Source organism: Aplidium turbinatum, chromosome 17 (assembly GCF_918807975.1).
Source record: "Aplidium turbinatum chromosome 17, kaAplTurb1.1, whole genome shotgun sequence".
In the NCBI taxonomy this organism is placed as follows: Eukaryota; Metazoa; Chordata; class Ascidiacea; order Aplousobranchia; family Polyclinidae; genus Aplidium; species Aplidium turbinatum.
The window spans coordinates 13,091,756-13,107,972 of NC_137488.1; the positions used below are offsets into that span (position 1 = coordinate 13,091,756).

General features: G+C 39.6%; 1 protein-coding gene across 1 annotated transcript; it reads left to right on the forward strand.

The window, feature by feature from the left end:
- The first annotated feature begins 10,053 nt into the window (after nucleotides 1-10,053).
- LOC145787010 (putative ATP-dependent RNA helicase DDX47) lies at nucleotides 10,054-13,364 on the forward strand. Its single transcript, XM_082598764.1, has 2 exons — nucleotides 10,054-11,313; nucleotides 11,709-13,364. The coding sequence occupies exons 1-2, from the start codon at nucleotides 10,135-10,137 to the stop codon at nucleotides 11,892-11,894; spliced, it is 1,365 nt and encodes a 454-aa protein (XP_082454890.1). The 5' UTR covers nucleotides 10,054-10,134; the 3' UTR covers nucleotides 11,895-13,364.
- The last annotated feature ends 2,853 nt before the right edge of the window (nucleotides 13,365-16,217 follow it).

Consider the following 16,217-nt stretch of genomic DNA (forward strand, 5'->3'; position numbering starts at 1 on the left):
ATTTGTAACACTATCATCGTTAACTTTTCTATTATATATATGTCTGCAAGAATACACCACTTAACTTGCATTATTATCATCAAATTCCTTTTTTTTGTCGAGGGCTGGAGGCAAGCTTTTTTAATTACAGTTTTGTAATCAAGTTTTGTCTTTAATATCATTATTCCAAATTCCTGGTAGGCTGTGCTCCTATTTCGTTTTCCATTTATTTTTCGTTTTAGTAGTGTTAGCATGCATCAGACTACAAATGTTACGAATGTTTTCAAACTAAAGCATCAAATTTTGAAATATAGATTCATTCAGGAACTACCGGTACCCCATTACAACCAAATGTTGCAAAAAATTCTATCAGAGCTCCAAGTAACTTATGATCGAGTAAATTGTTTTCTTTATATATTTGCAAGTATTTTTGCAGATGTATTAATCACTCAATTTGTTGCTGATGTACTTTTTCTCTCAATTTGTCATGGAAACAATTTTGTAAACACTGATTTGTGAGTAAAACTTTTGTGTCACACGTCGACATGGGATTGTGCAATAAGTCGGAGCCACATTCACCATAAATTTGGTTTTATCTAATATCCTTATGTTTTATTTTTTGTCATACTAGCTTATAGAATGAAGTGCCAGCACTGGTTGGTTACTCCAAGACTACATAACAAGATCAATTATTAAATAAGATGTTTAATAACAAGGATTATACACTTTATGTGGCCACTATTAGACTGCATGGGTACCCAAAGTTTTTTAAGCATGTTATATTGTGCTAAACTCGAGTCTTGATCATTTGCATTATTGGTTTAATGTAACGTTTGCCATTAAACTTTGGCTAAAGGTGTGAAATAGTAATGTACATATGGCTTGAAAACCAATTAGAAAAACTTCTTCGATTGTACTGAATATATCCATTCACCAGAACTCTTGGTTGATTTGTATAGTTTTTCTATCTTGGCCAAACAATCATAGTAATTCTCATATCTCATATGTAAAAAATCACAAAGGTGAAGCAAATTAGGTTTGTTGTTTTAGGTTTACTGTTCAAAGTAAAGTACAGTTAGACTAATGGTTGTCACATGAATGGGTGACACGCTATTGGTATTGGGAACTGTTCTATGGATTGGACAGACCCATCAGCACTGTACTGTGCCTTTTTTAGGGCTAAAACAACCATCCAGGCTTCGTTGTGCGGTAGGGAGGGCCGTCGGAAACAGATCGCTTAGCAACTCGAGTTTCTTAGGAGGTTTGTCGAGTAAATGGCGAAATCGAAAACCACTTTTTAATTGAACGCCAGGAAGACGACGCACAACACGAACCTAATCGGTAAATCACCCTATTCCAGGGATATTGACAGGGTTGCCATAACGTCCATATTTCTAAGATTTGTCCTTATTTTGAAGAACTTTATCTTAGAAAATATTATTGTCCTTATTTCTAAGAAATGTCCTTCTTTTTGATTTGAGTCCTTATTTTGTCTTATTTTCAACAATTAGTGAATAGACTTGCAGTCCGTGTGGTCGCAGTCCCTAAGCCGAAGAAGCCCCCAGGGGACCCGAAGAGTTACCGTCCAATCTCACTGCTCTGCATCCCCTTCAAGATCCTCGAGAGACTCATCTACGCCCGTGTCGAACCAATAATAGATCCGCAGCTCCCCCGTGAACAAGCTGGTTTCCGACACGGACGATCAACCGTAGATCAGGTCACACTTATGACCCAAGACATTGAGGACAGCTTCTCGGCTAAGAAGAAGGCTGGCGCCGTGTTTGTTGATCTCACGGCTGCCTATGACACCGTATGGCATAGCGGCCTTACCTGCAAGTTACTCCGTCTGCTCCCTGACAGACACATGGTCCATATGATGATGGAACTTGTGCAAAACCGCAGTTTTACCCTCACAACCGGTAGCGGTCGTCGAAGCAGACTACGCCGACTTAAAAACGGCGTCCCACAGGGCTCAGTCTTGGCTCCTCTCCTGTTCAACATATACACCTACGACTTGCCCCCCACCACCTCCAGGAAGTATGCTTACGCAGACGACCTGGCACTCCTGCACTCAGCAGGAAACTGGCAGTCAGTGGAGAGGAACCTCAGCCAAGACATGCAAACACTATCAGCATACCTCCAGAAATGGAAGCTACAGCTCAGCAAGCCAAAGACAGTGTCGGCGGCCTTCCACCTTAACAACCGGGAGGCACAGCGTGAGATAAACATCAAGATTGATGGGGAATGCCTGCCCTACTGTGCCGAACCTACATACCTCGGCATAACCCTGGACAGGTCACTCACGTACCGCCGGCACTTGAAGTCACTGCGCAAAAAACTATCTACACGCGTCGCACTTTTGAGGCGATTGGCGGGTTCCGGCTGGGGAGCTGGTGCTAAAACTCTTCGTACAGCTACCCTAGCCCTTGTTCATTCCACCGCTGAGTACTGCGCGCCGGTCTGGTGTCGTAGTTTTCACACCCACCAGATTGATACCGCCATTAACGACGCACTGCGTACTGTGACTGGATGCCTGCGTCCCACTCCAACGGACTGCCTACCCATCCTAGCAGGCATCCAACCCGCTGAGCTACGCCGTAAAGGAGCCACGATTTCTCTCGCTCGCCGCGCTTTGGACCCCGACCATCTCCTCCATGCAACACTCAAGAGACCACCACCTATAAAGCAGCGCTTGAAATCAAGACGCCCCTTTGTGCCTGCCGCACAACAACTCCTTAAGAACGCAGAAGAACTTAGTTTAAGTGCGGCACACTGGACAAACCACATGTGGAACACGGAGTGGCAAAATCACACCTCCACGCTCCGTGACTTCATACCCAACGCCGATCCCCGTCCACCAGGGATGTCCCTCGCAAGGCTTGCGTGGGTCAGGCTTAACCGCCTGCGAACTGGCGTCGGCCGCTTTCGTTCGGACATGCACAAATGGGGCCTGGCTCCTTCATCAGAATGCGAGTGTGGTGCCACGGAACAGACCGCAGACCATGTCATCCACCACTGCCTAACCCACCGGCCTCCACACGGTGCGCATGGTCTGAGAATCCTGGACGACGAGACTGCCGAGTGGCTGAAGATTTCCTGCCCTCCAATCTAGCCTGGAAAGATCGCTCATACGCCATCATCATCAGTGAATAGACTTAGTGAAATGACAGCTAAATCCCTATTACAGTAAAAGTAAACCTAGACTTGAGTTGTCGTGAGATGCACAAAGTATTTTTACGAACAATGAGTTGCTGGAACACATTGTTTCTGGCAAACAATATGGCATGTGATATATAATGGCTCGTATAAATGCTGAGATTTGTTCAAAAACGTTTGTTTTATTTTGTATGAAAATTTAATTTTTCGGTTGTCCTTATTTTGGAGTCCATGTCGATGGCAACCCTGGATATTGCAGTGGCGTATATTCAGTGGCGTGTGCGCCGCACACCCATCAAACATGGTTGATTCATCAGCTATCATACAGTTAAACATGCAAGTAGCCTAAGTACTTGGTAGCCTATATAAAACTTGATGACAGGGTATACAAGTAAGTAGGCTTCTTGGTAGCCTATATAAAAAGTGAAGGTTTGGTATGCAAGTAAATAGGCTTCTTGATACCCTATATAAAAGGTGAAGGCGTGGTATGTAAGTAAATAGGCTACTTGGTAGCCTATAAAAAAGGTGGAGGCATGGTAGGCTATGTAAGTAAGTAAGTAGGCTACTTGGTAGCCTATATAAAAGGTGAAGGCATGTTATGCAAGTAAATAGGCTTCTTGATACCCTATATAAAAGGTGAAGGCGTGGTATGTAAGTTAGGGTGACCCAAAAAAAACTAAATTTTGATTTTTAAGCTTTTTCTTGTTTAGACCTCTGCATTGTAGTCCTAAATGACACCTTGCCAAGTTTTGTTGAGATTGGTCAACATTTGACGCCCTAGCAGTGGGCCGGTACCCCCCGCCGGGTCAAAATCGGCCAATCTGGCTGTATCTCAGCAACCGGTAGGCCTAGAATGCTCAAACTTGGCTTTGAAGAAGCAGAATGCATGGTTTCCTATCTAACTTCTAGAGGGTTTTGGGGTCTAAACCATTTAGTTTATGAAAAAAATGCAAAAAACACATTTTTGACCAAATGTGCACCCCATAAACGTGTAATGTTCAACTTTTAGTTTAGTATACAATACTAATTGACTAATGACACAAAATTTAAAATACAAGCAACTTTTGTTTAATCATAGACAAGCTTTATTGCTTTTGCACTTCGGTTTACCACTTAACTTTCAACCACTGACCACTGCAACTACCCATTAAATAATTCAAGACATTTTTTTTTTCATTTTTTGTATTAGTTTACCACTTAACATTTCTTAAAAATGATTTTGTGGTTGTGTCCAGCTTTTTGGTAGACAATGACTTCTTGGCCATATCTCGAAGTTTGGATTGGTAAGCATGAGTGACTTTGATTGCTTTGTCCAACTCTTTCTCACTACTTGGGGCAGAAGCCCTTTCCTCAACATCAGTGACCATGCCCAAAACTCTCTCCACAACATGATTTGTAGCAGGCATGTTCTGTGGCACAGCTTTGAACGATGAAAACTCCTCCATATGGTGCCAAGATCTGGGATTTTATGAGCCAGACATTCAAACTTGGGAAAAACTCTAATGAGTTCAAAAGAGTCTGGTCCGATCAAGTCCAGCAAGCGAGTGGAGTTTTGAATAGTATGCATTTGAACCAAGCCCTTTCCAGTAACGGCTCTCTCAGAACTTGATCGAAATGTTTGCATCTTTTGCCACATTCGGACCTTGGAGGATATGCTCACACAATCACTTGCAAAAGCAAACGCAACGTGGCGCTCAATGAGGTACCACAGGTGCAGGTTGAGTTTCGTGCGAGCACCAACAGCCATTTCAAGGAAAAGGTCCAGGTAGCCTATGTTGTTTCTTTTAGGAATGGCATTTGTAAGACCGTTCCACATTTCTTAGTCATTCACTTCAGCATTTGTCAAACTTAGGGATGTAAACTAATATTTAACATAAAAAAGCGTGAACATACTGGAAGAAGCCAGTTCTTGCAGTGGTACTGAAATGTTTAAATAATGAGGCAGAAGTGTTGGTTGATGTGATAAACACGACAGCCAAATGGATCAAAGAATGAAACAAGAAACGTGATTGAAGCACTGAATGCTGTCAATTTCAACATAAAAATAGTCTTGGGTCTGGTTTTTGACACAACTGCAGTAAACAGTGGTTAGAAAAGTGGCGTCACCGTTCAATTTCAAAGCCATATAGGACACAGTATCCTTCAACTAGCCTGCAGGCATCATATCATGGAGCTTGTTTGTGGTGGAGCAGCTTCAGTGGTCTACGGTGACACAGAATCACCACATGAAGCTGTATTTAAAAGCTTTGCAGAAGTTTGGGTGAACAATATATTATGTTTAAGTTTATGAAACTTTCCAAACGAACAACAGAAAATTGAATAGAATTAAAGAATCAGTTCTAGATTTCTTGTTCAGTTGGCTTCAAAATGGAATAAACATACGAGAAGATTACAAAAAGTTGGCTAAATTGTCCATTCTTTTTCTTGGTGGTACATTCCGGCGTGGATACAATATTATACGTTCAAGGCTCCAAGTGTGTTTAGCACGTATGATGGCGAAGATCATTTATACCATTCAAATTGCCTTGTTCAAGCAGCAGTTATCAGAAAATCCAGCTTTTACAAAAGATTGTGGCCTTGGGAATATATATTCACTGGCTGCTTTTTTAACACTTTTTTATGTTAAATATTGGTTTACATCCCCAAGTTTGACAAATGCTGCAGCGTATGACTTGGAAATGTGGAACACTCTCAAAAATGCCATTCAGCTCACCTCTAAAAGAATCAACATAGGCTACCTGGACCTTTTCCTTGAAATGGCTGTTACTGCACGCACGAAACTCAACCTGCACCTGTGGTACCTCAATGAGTGCCACGTTGTGTTTGCTTTTACAAGTGATCGTGCGAGCATATCCAGTATCCACCCAGGTCTAAATGTGGCAAAAGATGCAAACATTTCGATCAAGTTCTGAGAGAGCCGTTATTGGTAAGGACTTAGTTCAAATGCATTTCTAAACTCCACTCACTTGCTGGACTTGATCGGACCAGACTCTTTTGAACTCATCAGAATTTTTCCCAAGTTTGAATGTCTGACTCATGCAAGTCCCAGATCCTGGCACCATATGAAGGAGTTTTCATCGTTCAAAGCTGTGCCACAGAACATGCCTGCTACAAATCATGTTGTGGAGAGAGTTTTGGGCATGGTCACTGATGTTGAGGAAAGGGCTTCTGCCCCAAGTAGTGAGAAAGAGTTGGACAAAGCAGTCAAAGTCACTCATGCTTACCAATCCAAACTTCGAGATATGGCCAAGAAGTCATTGTCTACCAAAAAGCTGGACACAACCACAAAATCATTTTTAAGAAATGTTAAGTGGTAAACTAATACAAAAAATGAAAAAAAAACTGTCTTGAATTATTTAATGGGTAGTTGCAGTGGTCAGTGGTTAAAAGTTAAGTGGTAAAGCAATAAAGCTTGTCTATGATTAAACAAAAGTTGCTTGTATTTTAAATTTTGTGTCATTAGTCAATTAGTGTTGTATATTGAACTAAAAGTTTAACATTACACGTTTATGGGGTCCACATTTGGTTAAAAATGTGTTTTTTGCATTTTTTTCATAAACTAATTGGTGTAGACCCCAAAACCCTCTGGAAGTTAGATAGGAAACCATGCATTCTGCTTCTTCAAAGCCAAGTTTGAGCATTCTAGGCCTATCGGTTGCTGAGATACAGCCAGATTGGCCGATTTTGACCCGGCGGGGGGTACCGGCCCACTGCTAGGGCGTCAAATGTGGACCAATCTCAACAAAACTTGGCAAGGTGTCATTTAGGACTATAATGCAGAGGTCTAAACAAGAAAAAGTTTAAAAATCAAAATTTTTTTTTTTTTGGGTCACCCTAATGTAAGTAGCTTAAGTACTTGGTAGCCTATATAAAAGGCGAAGGCATGGTATGCAAGTAAGTAAGCTTCTTGGTAGCCTATATAAAACGTGAAGACATGGTATGCAAGTAAGTAAGCTACTTGGTAGCCTATATAAAAGGTGAAGGCATGGTATGCAAGTAAGTAGGCTACTTTTTAGCCTATATAAAAGGTGAAAGCATTGTATATAAGTCAGTAGGCTACTTAGTAGCCTATAGGGCCTATAAAAAGTGAAGTCAAGGTATATGGACGACACATGTATCAGATAAGTATCAGTGCTCAGTTAAGGCAGAACAGGTAGGGTGTTACCCTACTGACTGATGCAAGTACCATAATTGGGTTCTGTTTCAGTGAAAGATATATTCATAATAGTGATGTGAAGGGATATTTAAAACACAATTCGCGATTTATTACAGGTATTCAGGACAGTAATTCGTAATAGTGCTAGTGGTAGCCTACCAGTCATATTTTACGTTGATTGATTGAATGCAAATAATGACAACATACTAGGTGCTCCGGTGGAGTCAGCAGAAACTCACCGAACCCCCAATTCTACGCGATTTCAGCATCCAACAGCTCACAGAGCTTTTCGTCGAGACCGATGTTCCGACATCGATTGACAGTTTTCCGTACTGCACACAAGCAGTTGAGCGTGCAGTCAAACTCGTCACCGAAGTGAGCGATGAAGTCATCGGCCATGACAAGAGACATGAGCTTATTCTGACGCGAACTGCTGCTCGTTTACAGCGTCCATGTTTTGAGTCAAAGAAAGATTACGTTCTGTGATTGTTTTTGACTGTTTACGTCGTTTTGTGTATTTTTTATTTTTTTAATTACCCGTACTTTTTTTGGATTTTTTTTTATTTTTTTATGTATTTGGGTGATATTGATTTTTTTGTGCGGCGTTTTCCCGTGGCTCGATCTAAAAAAAGTTTTCAGATTATTTGTTTGTGACCTAAGCCTCCTACCTGAGCCGAGTTGCTAAGTGATTTGACAAAAAAAGTGCATTGACGGCCCTCCCTATTGTACGGTAACTTCATTAGCTGCTGATGTGTATTCAGGGTTGCCACTTTAAAAAGTTACATTTTATTATGAATTTATGACAAAATGGAGTGAAAATTTATGCCTATTTTTTATGATTTTATCCCAAATTTTATGAAAATTTTATGCTAACCGCCAAAAATTGATGCTTCAGTTAGGAGATCTTTCAGAGCATTTGCACACTGCTCTCATACCTTGCAGTTTTCTTAATAAATGAAAATTTTGCTGCTTCGGAAGGAAGTTTAAGAAATTCTGCTTTAGGTTGGTATATATATTGTTCTAATATATAATACGTACTGCAACATATTTCATCGATAACCATCTAGTTTCAGTGTGATGAGTGACATAGTGTGCTGCAATATCGATTACATCTGCCATGCAACTATAGTCCCCACGCATTGCACTGGACAACTTCAAAAAGAATGCAGGTTGTGAAAAAAGGTATCAATATCAAACTAACAACTCCTTTTCGAAAAGCTGTGTGAACTGGATGGAGTGTGCTGATCCCAACGTTAAGCATGGTAGTTTGCAACATTTCTTCCAAATACACCTTTAGTTTTCTTTCAAAACTTAAAATTACATTTGGCCCATCCATTCCAATGCCCAAAATCAATTGTGGGTTTAAAGAAAAGGCTTTGCATAAACTGTCCCAAGTGTTCCAGAAGAAGGTCACTGTTGCAATGGGCCAGAAACAATGAACCACAATAAGCATTAACAATTTCATTTTGTTTGTTACTCCAATACTGCACATAATCGCCGTATTTATTTTTGACTTGAGAGGCTGGTGTTTCATCAAATTTGAAAGAGAATGGTGTGTTGAGCAGTTGAGCACATCATAAATTAATTCTGCTTTAAGAAAAGGAGCAATGTCGAACTGAATGTTATATTTAACTTTTGTTTTAGCTTGTCCATAGTTTTGTGCAATTATTGAATCCGGAAACATTAGTTGAAACCTCTTACCATCAGGATTAGCACTCAAAAACGAGTAATTATACTGAACAAAATGCAATGCGTGAAGAATCTCGGCATTAACTACTTTGTCTTCCTAAATAAGAATTTTTGGCTTTGCTGCAGAAAGCTCTACTGTGCTATTGCCACCCAAAACAAAAGTGCGTTGCAATGATGCGTAATGTGAGATTTAACTTTTGCAACACTACTGCCATCAATCCTAACCGTTTTTAACATTGCTTACAAAATGCTTGGTAGGCCTATACATCATTCTTCACATGATCAATCCATGGTAAGTACATACCCTCCCAGGAAAATTGAAACTTAGGTTTACCCATTATCCTACTCTAAATAATTTCTGAGACAAAAATGCTCAAAAATAAATCATTTCGCCGCATTCAATTAGCACAGGAACCGAAATACTAGGAAATTGATATTGTGCAGTTGTGTGAGTTACGGCAAGAAGGGGTTCAGGGAAATTTATATTTCTGGTGCTCCTGTGCTGATTGGATCAACATGGTTAGTCTTGAATACATAGTGATAAAACTATCCTTCCACAATCAAGTTAGTTAAATAGTTATCAACTGCTGAACAACAAATCAGACCAAGTCTACAGACAGCCCGACATATTACAGAGTGTATATCCATAACCAATTGGTTAAACCATGCAGTTAGCTGCAGTATTCACTTTTGTTGTCATTGCAGATAAACAAACATGCAAAGAATGATGCTTTTTTAATGTTTTTATAACAGATTGGCATTTGAAACAACAATCAAACAAAAGTTTAAAAAATATTTAGCGTCATATAATTATTGGAATACCATAATTTTTCAAAAAATTTATGACTTTTTATGATAAAGTATGATTTTTATATGCTACATGGTGTTTTTGGAAGGATTTTATGCCGTGTGGCAACCCTGTGTATTTCTGTAAATCATAGCCATGGCTGGCATGGACTGTGCTGAGAAGTAGGAAAAATGTTACATAGTACATTTACTATTTTGTGTGGTTACATGTTCATGTCAACAACAAAAATGTCTAACCAACTTAAACTGCTTGTTTCTCAGATTCCATATTATAAATGTATTTCCTGTTAAGTAGGCCTACTAAAAGAAATAACACTGGTTTATAAGCGAAGAAATTGAAGAAAATTATGGCCAATGCTGGTAGTTCAGATAATGAGGATATTGATGAATTGCTGAAAAATGAAGATGATGTCACTTTCAAATCCCTTGGCGTAGTTGATACGCTTTGTCAAACATGCAGTAGCCTTGGCTGGAAAACACCTTCAAAGATCCAACAAGAGGCTATCCCAGTGGCTTTGCAAGGAAATGATGTCATTGGTTTAGCAGAAACTGGTTCGGGAAAAACTGGAGCCTTCTGTCTGCCGATTCTCCAAGCGCTTCTCGACAAGCCCCAACGTTTGTTTGCTCTTGTACTAACGCCAACTCGAGAATTGGCTTTTCAGATCGAAGAACAGTTCAAGGCTTTAGGATCTTCAATCGGAATAAAAACCTGTGTTATTGTTGGTGGTGTGGACATGATGGGGCAATCGATCATTTTAGCAAAAAAGCCTCATGTTATTGTAGCTACACCAGGTAGACTGATAGACCACTTAGAAAAAACTAAAGGATTTTCCTTGAGATCCCTGAAATATTTGGTCTTGGATGAAGCAGACCGGATTCTGAACATGGACTTTGAAACCGAGCTTGATAAGCTTTTGAAGGTTATTCCCCGAGAGCGACGGACTTTCTTGTTTTCAGCCACAATGACAGGAAAAGTGAAGAAGTTGCAACGTGCAGCATTGTCAGCCCCAGTTAAATGTGCTGTAAATAGTAAATACCACACAGTGGATAAACTTTTGCAATATTACTTGTTTATTCCAGCAAAAGATAAAGACTGTTACTTGGCTGCTGTTGTCAATGAATTGGCCGGAAATGCTATTATTGTATTTTGCACCACATGCGCAAACGTGCAACGGACAACCTTTATGCTGAGAAACCTTGGCATTTCAGCCGTGCCTTTACATGGCCAAATGCCGCAACCAAAGCGTCTTGGGGCCTTAAACCAATTCAAAGCTGCCAAGCAATCTGTGTTAGTGGCCACAGATGTAGCAAGCCGCGGGTTGGATATTCCTCATGTTGATGCTGTACTTAACTTCGACGTACCAACTCGATCGAAAGATTACATCCATCGTGTTGGAAGAACTGCTCGTGCGGGAAGATACGGAAAATCAATCACGTTTGTCACTCAATATGATGTAGAACTTTATCAAAGAATAGAGGAGCTAATTGGAAAGAAGTTACCGCTCTACGAGATGGAACATGACGAGGTAACATGATTTACTGTAATTTAGAATCCTTTACGGGAGCAGGTCTACCGATATTGTATAAAGTGAGTAGACTTTCTGCTAAGAATGTTCAAAGTAGAACTAATGCAAACAATTTCAGGTCAACGAATGATTTTGAGCTGGACACACGTGAGCTTGAATAAAATCATTTGATAAACCGTTTCGAGTCCACAAGGAAAAGAAAGTGCTTGTTTTATTCGAAGCGACAATAAATTTGTGTCGAAGAAAATATGTCTGTTTCTAATATGACTATGTTAAAAACAGTTGCTCAAGTAGATTGAAATTTGAAAATCGTCTTTGTTTACGTACAGTCGTACATGTAATCACCATTGTCAATAATTTCTATAAAATCAAATTTGAAATTTAATCTTTTGCAGGTGAAAGTGTTGCAAGAACGCGTGTGTGAAGCGCAAAGGTTTGCTCGAATGGAGATGAAGGAAAAAGTGGAATCGAGGAAAGGAAAAAGAGGAATGGCAGATCATAGTGATTCGGAAGAAACTGCCGCTTTTGGTCCCAAGTCAAAAAGACTTTTTAAAAAAGGAAACAAGAGAAGAAAGAAATAAACTCTTGTTATGGCAATTCTCAAGGTTTTGGTGTCATTAACCCAGAAAATTGTCAGATTTGGTTAATAATCCTGTATTGCTACGATCACCTAACAACAATTCAATACTTCTTTTGGAGACATGGTTCATTTTTCTGGTGTAAAAAAAGCAAAAGTACCGCAAGTTTCAAGGTAGCGCTTCTTGGGCAGAGAAGCTCCGTTATTGTGGTATCCACCACGTAATTGTGAACCCTTGCAAGTATGTGGGGTTTCTACAAACATTTGTACGGAACTCGAACAAACAAGCTAATCCTCTTTTTTAAAATAAGGTTGCGATGTTGTTTATTAACGAATATGTCGACTCATCATCATCATCACCATCATCATAATCCATCGTCGGTTTGTTCCCCACTAGTGGGGGTGGCCGATTGTTTCCGCGCAGCAATTGTTTTAATCCCTTTTCTCCATTTCACCCTGTCCCTTGCATCTTCCTCCTTCAGTCCGACTTTTTTAAATTCATCCTTCACTTGTTGTTTCCACGTTCTTCTTGGACGACCGCGTTTCCTCTTCCCATCCACCTTTAGATCTAGTGCCTTTCTAAGAAAACTTCCTTCCTCCCTCCTTATCACATGTCCATACCATCTTACTCCATTTGCCCTTGCCAGTTGGTCTATGGTCTCTCTCATCTCTAGCATATCCAACAATTCTTCAGTCCTTTTTTCCCTTCTCGTTTTCACCCCACACATTGCTTGCATCGTTTTCTTGCTGTAGAGCCGGGTGAAAATTATGCATAAGACTGATTCCGGATACGCCAAAATCCCTCAAACTCCCCAGCCCTGGTTTTTAATACAGTACTGTAATTTATTTGAATGGATTTCACTTCCATAAAATGCTAAGTTATTTATGAAACACATTTTCTACCACATCTGACGAAAGTATTGTGTAGCAAAGCAAGGGTAATGATAAAATTATTATAATTGTATTGGTTTGATGTTAAAGGTACACAATTGCTGGTGTCACGAATAGCAGGCTTGAGTTGTCGCTATTATGATCATGAAGTATCACTTATAAATTGGGCTGCTATCATGAGGAAGGAGCTCTGGCTTTTGCGTCGCTGAAAGAAATAGCTTTTCTGCTTGAATACTCATAGTCTCGTGTGGACAAGTTTCAACAGCTCTTTTTCTAAAGAATATATTCACACATGACCTGTGCATTTTTTAGGAGAAAAAACTTCCCTATCACCAAATCAGTTCTTTCACATTGATTCAACGTAAAATGACTGATTTACTGGGTGGGTGTTTTTGCTCCTAAAAAATGCACAGGTCTCAAAACCATAAAGGGATGAGTTGCAACTATTCAATTTTACTTTTAAAAACATAAATATCAGTGTGTAGATGTGGTTCTGTATTTATAAAATTACCAACGCAAAAGTTTTGACCTTGCTGAAGTTACGAAACAGTTTGGACTTGTAATCACACCCATAAGCCTGGTGGTAGGGGAGGGGCGATTACCCCCTAAAACAGTGTTTCTTAAACAGGTGAATGGTTCACCCCAGGGTGAAAAAATTTTTTGCAGGGGTGAACCAACCAAAAGGGGTGAATAAGGGTGAACCATCAGAAATGGATGATAGCTTGCGAGCAGGGCGGATATTCCGATTGTTTCACCTGTTCAGTGAACAGGTGAGAATTTCCAAAAACAAAATCAATTCCAAGTTTTTCATTTTTTAATCAAAACTAATTGTTTTTTTATAAATTTGAATATTTTTTATTGTTTGATTCTTTTATAAATTTCAAAAACTAACTGAAAACTAAAAAGAGAAATGCACTGAAATGTGTGAACTCATCGATGAGAGTGGCATTAGAACAGGGGTTCTTAAACTGGGGTCCGTGGCCCCCAAGGGGTCCGCGGACTAGTTTTTTGAAGTCCATGAAGGCCCAATGGAAATCTTAGTGTATACTGTACAGGGGCTCCGGACGCTTCCTGAGAGTGGGGGGGTAATTTAAGCAGGGGCGGGAACGATGTTTTGACATCGACAGGGGGCTTATTGGATGATCGCATCACATATACTTCTGGGAGGTCGCCCCCCCAGACCCACTTCGCATTACTGAAAGCTTCAGTTTCTTATACAGCCTCTTAGGCGGCATGTTTCGCGCCAAAGGCGCAAAATTTTTGCGCTTTAGCACGATTTAAAATCGAAAAATTATTTCAACGAATCTAAAATCGTGAGCAAAAGCTCTTTAACATTTGCCACATTTTTTGAGGTTTTGAGACAATTTTGACTGAAAGAGGGGACGTACGCAAAAATTCCTCTCTGTATTCTTCCATGGGTCAAGTCCTTCAAATTTTGCACATCAGACGCTAAATGGTTAGATTTAAAAGATTAAACGCGTTAACGCCAAAGTTTTCTATAACTTAATTTACAGTTGCATGAATACAACACGATAACCTATGCCAGCGTGGTCCAACTACTTTTAACTTACGGGCCACTTTACAAAAACGTGACAACATGCGGGCCATTTCCAATAAAATGATAGTGAGTGCGTAATCAAAATTGTTAAAGTTGTTAAAAATCGAAATTGTTAAAATTAATAGCAAATTGAAATTTATTTCAAAGCTCTATCAGTGAGATGCCTGTGGTCGAGGTTTCTCTGATACTATCGTTTCTACATCAATTTCAATGTTAGTGGTAGCAAGTCGGAGACTATCTTCCAGTGTTTCGTCTATCATTCGATTTCTGTTTTTAGACTTGACTTGCTGAATTCTAGAAAATGTACTCTCACACATGTATGTGCTTCCAAACATTGAGTGCATTTTTAATGCAAAAATTTTCAGTTTGGGAAATCTATCCTTGCTGACTAATTTCCAGAAGCACTCTGAGGTTTCATTTTGCCCCTGCAAATTTAAGTTTAACACATTCATGTGCATTGTCATGTCTGTAAGGAAAGCAAGATTGCACAGGAAGTTTAGGTACATAAAGTACATATCAGCCTTTAACACTAGGTATATATCAGCCTTTAAGAAGCCCAGTTGTACTGACGAGACCTGATAGGTTGAAACAGCATAGGCCCTGCTGTCTACAACTTTGAATTAAATTTTTGACACTTTTTGTCCAAATGCTATACTTGTTCTAATTAAAATTACTTTCTGTAACATGAATACAAATTAAATCAATATTGTGAAAGCTCGCGGGCCGCAAAAATTCTATCCGCGGGCCGCATGCGGCCCGCGGGCCTGTAGTTGGACCACGCTGACCTATGCCATAACATCCACAGTGAAAGGAAAAGTTTCAGCATCTGGAGTCTAGGCCTACGTTCAATCCAGAAAAAAATAAAAGCTAAAATGCATTAACTTTTACAACAACCGAAAATATAAAGACATTGAAACAGTGCAACTGTAGTGGGTTTCGTTCGTGAGTGGTCAAAGCAAAATTAAACAGTTTGTAGCAGTGAGAAACTATGACGTCACACATAACGCATTGTGATACGTATATTTTTGACAGGATAGATTGGCCATAGATGACTTGGCGTTGTCTTACGAGTCGGAGTTTCCCAGCAAAAACCTCAAAAATTGTGCAACAAAATAAAAACATGAAAATAAAACACAAAAGTAAAAAATATATTAAAAATGAAGTTTTTATCTCTACATTAGTGGGGGGTAATTTTGCATTAGTTACCCCCCCCACTCCGATTGGTGGGGGGGTAATCACCCCCGCGGCCCCCCCTCTAACGGAGCCCGTGATACTATATATCATATAATTTCAAGAATGGAATAAAATTTTCAAAAGAAAAGAGATTGAGTTCAAACAACGCTGATGATTTTTAGTTTGGCGTTTCCAGATAATTGTTATCGCATTGTAGGCTACTGTTTTTTGTTACGTAAGCTACCGTAGCCTACGTTTATTAGCCCATACGTCACTTTACACATTGTTGTTTTTTCCGCAATTTGAACATGCAAAATTTTATCAGTTGCAACTAAGCTAAACGTCAGTTAGGCTAGGTTAAGATTGTGAAAGGTTTATGCAGATCCTCTTTTGGTAAAGACAGCCTATAATCTGCTGCTATAATCCCTTTTGCGACTACATATTTATGTGAGTCAGGATTTTCATCCTTGATAGGCTAAGTATCAAAACAAAGAGTCGAAACCGGTTGGATGCAAAGAATGACATGCGTGTTGCCCTATCAAAGACGAAGCCACAATTTCATGTTCTTGTTGAAGACAAACAGCAGCATCCTTCACATTAATGAAATTAAATCGAAGATATTGAAAAACAATCTGCATTCGCTATTTCTTAAATTTAATAAAACAAAAATTTTGTTACCTCAAATCAAATATAGTTACTACTCTC

What these genes read in the sequence shown, in the direction of transcription:
- LOC145787010 (XM_082598764.1), top strand. Translation starts at nt 10,135, where the DNA reads ATGGCCAATGCTGGTAGTTCAGATAATGAGGATATTGATGAATTGCTG. An exon ending in ACGAGATGGAACATGACGAG is followed by an intron (nt 11,314 to 11,708) that starts GTAACATGATTT and finishes AATCTTTTGCAG; the next exon opens with GTGAAAGTGTTGCAAGAACG.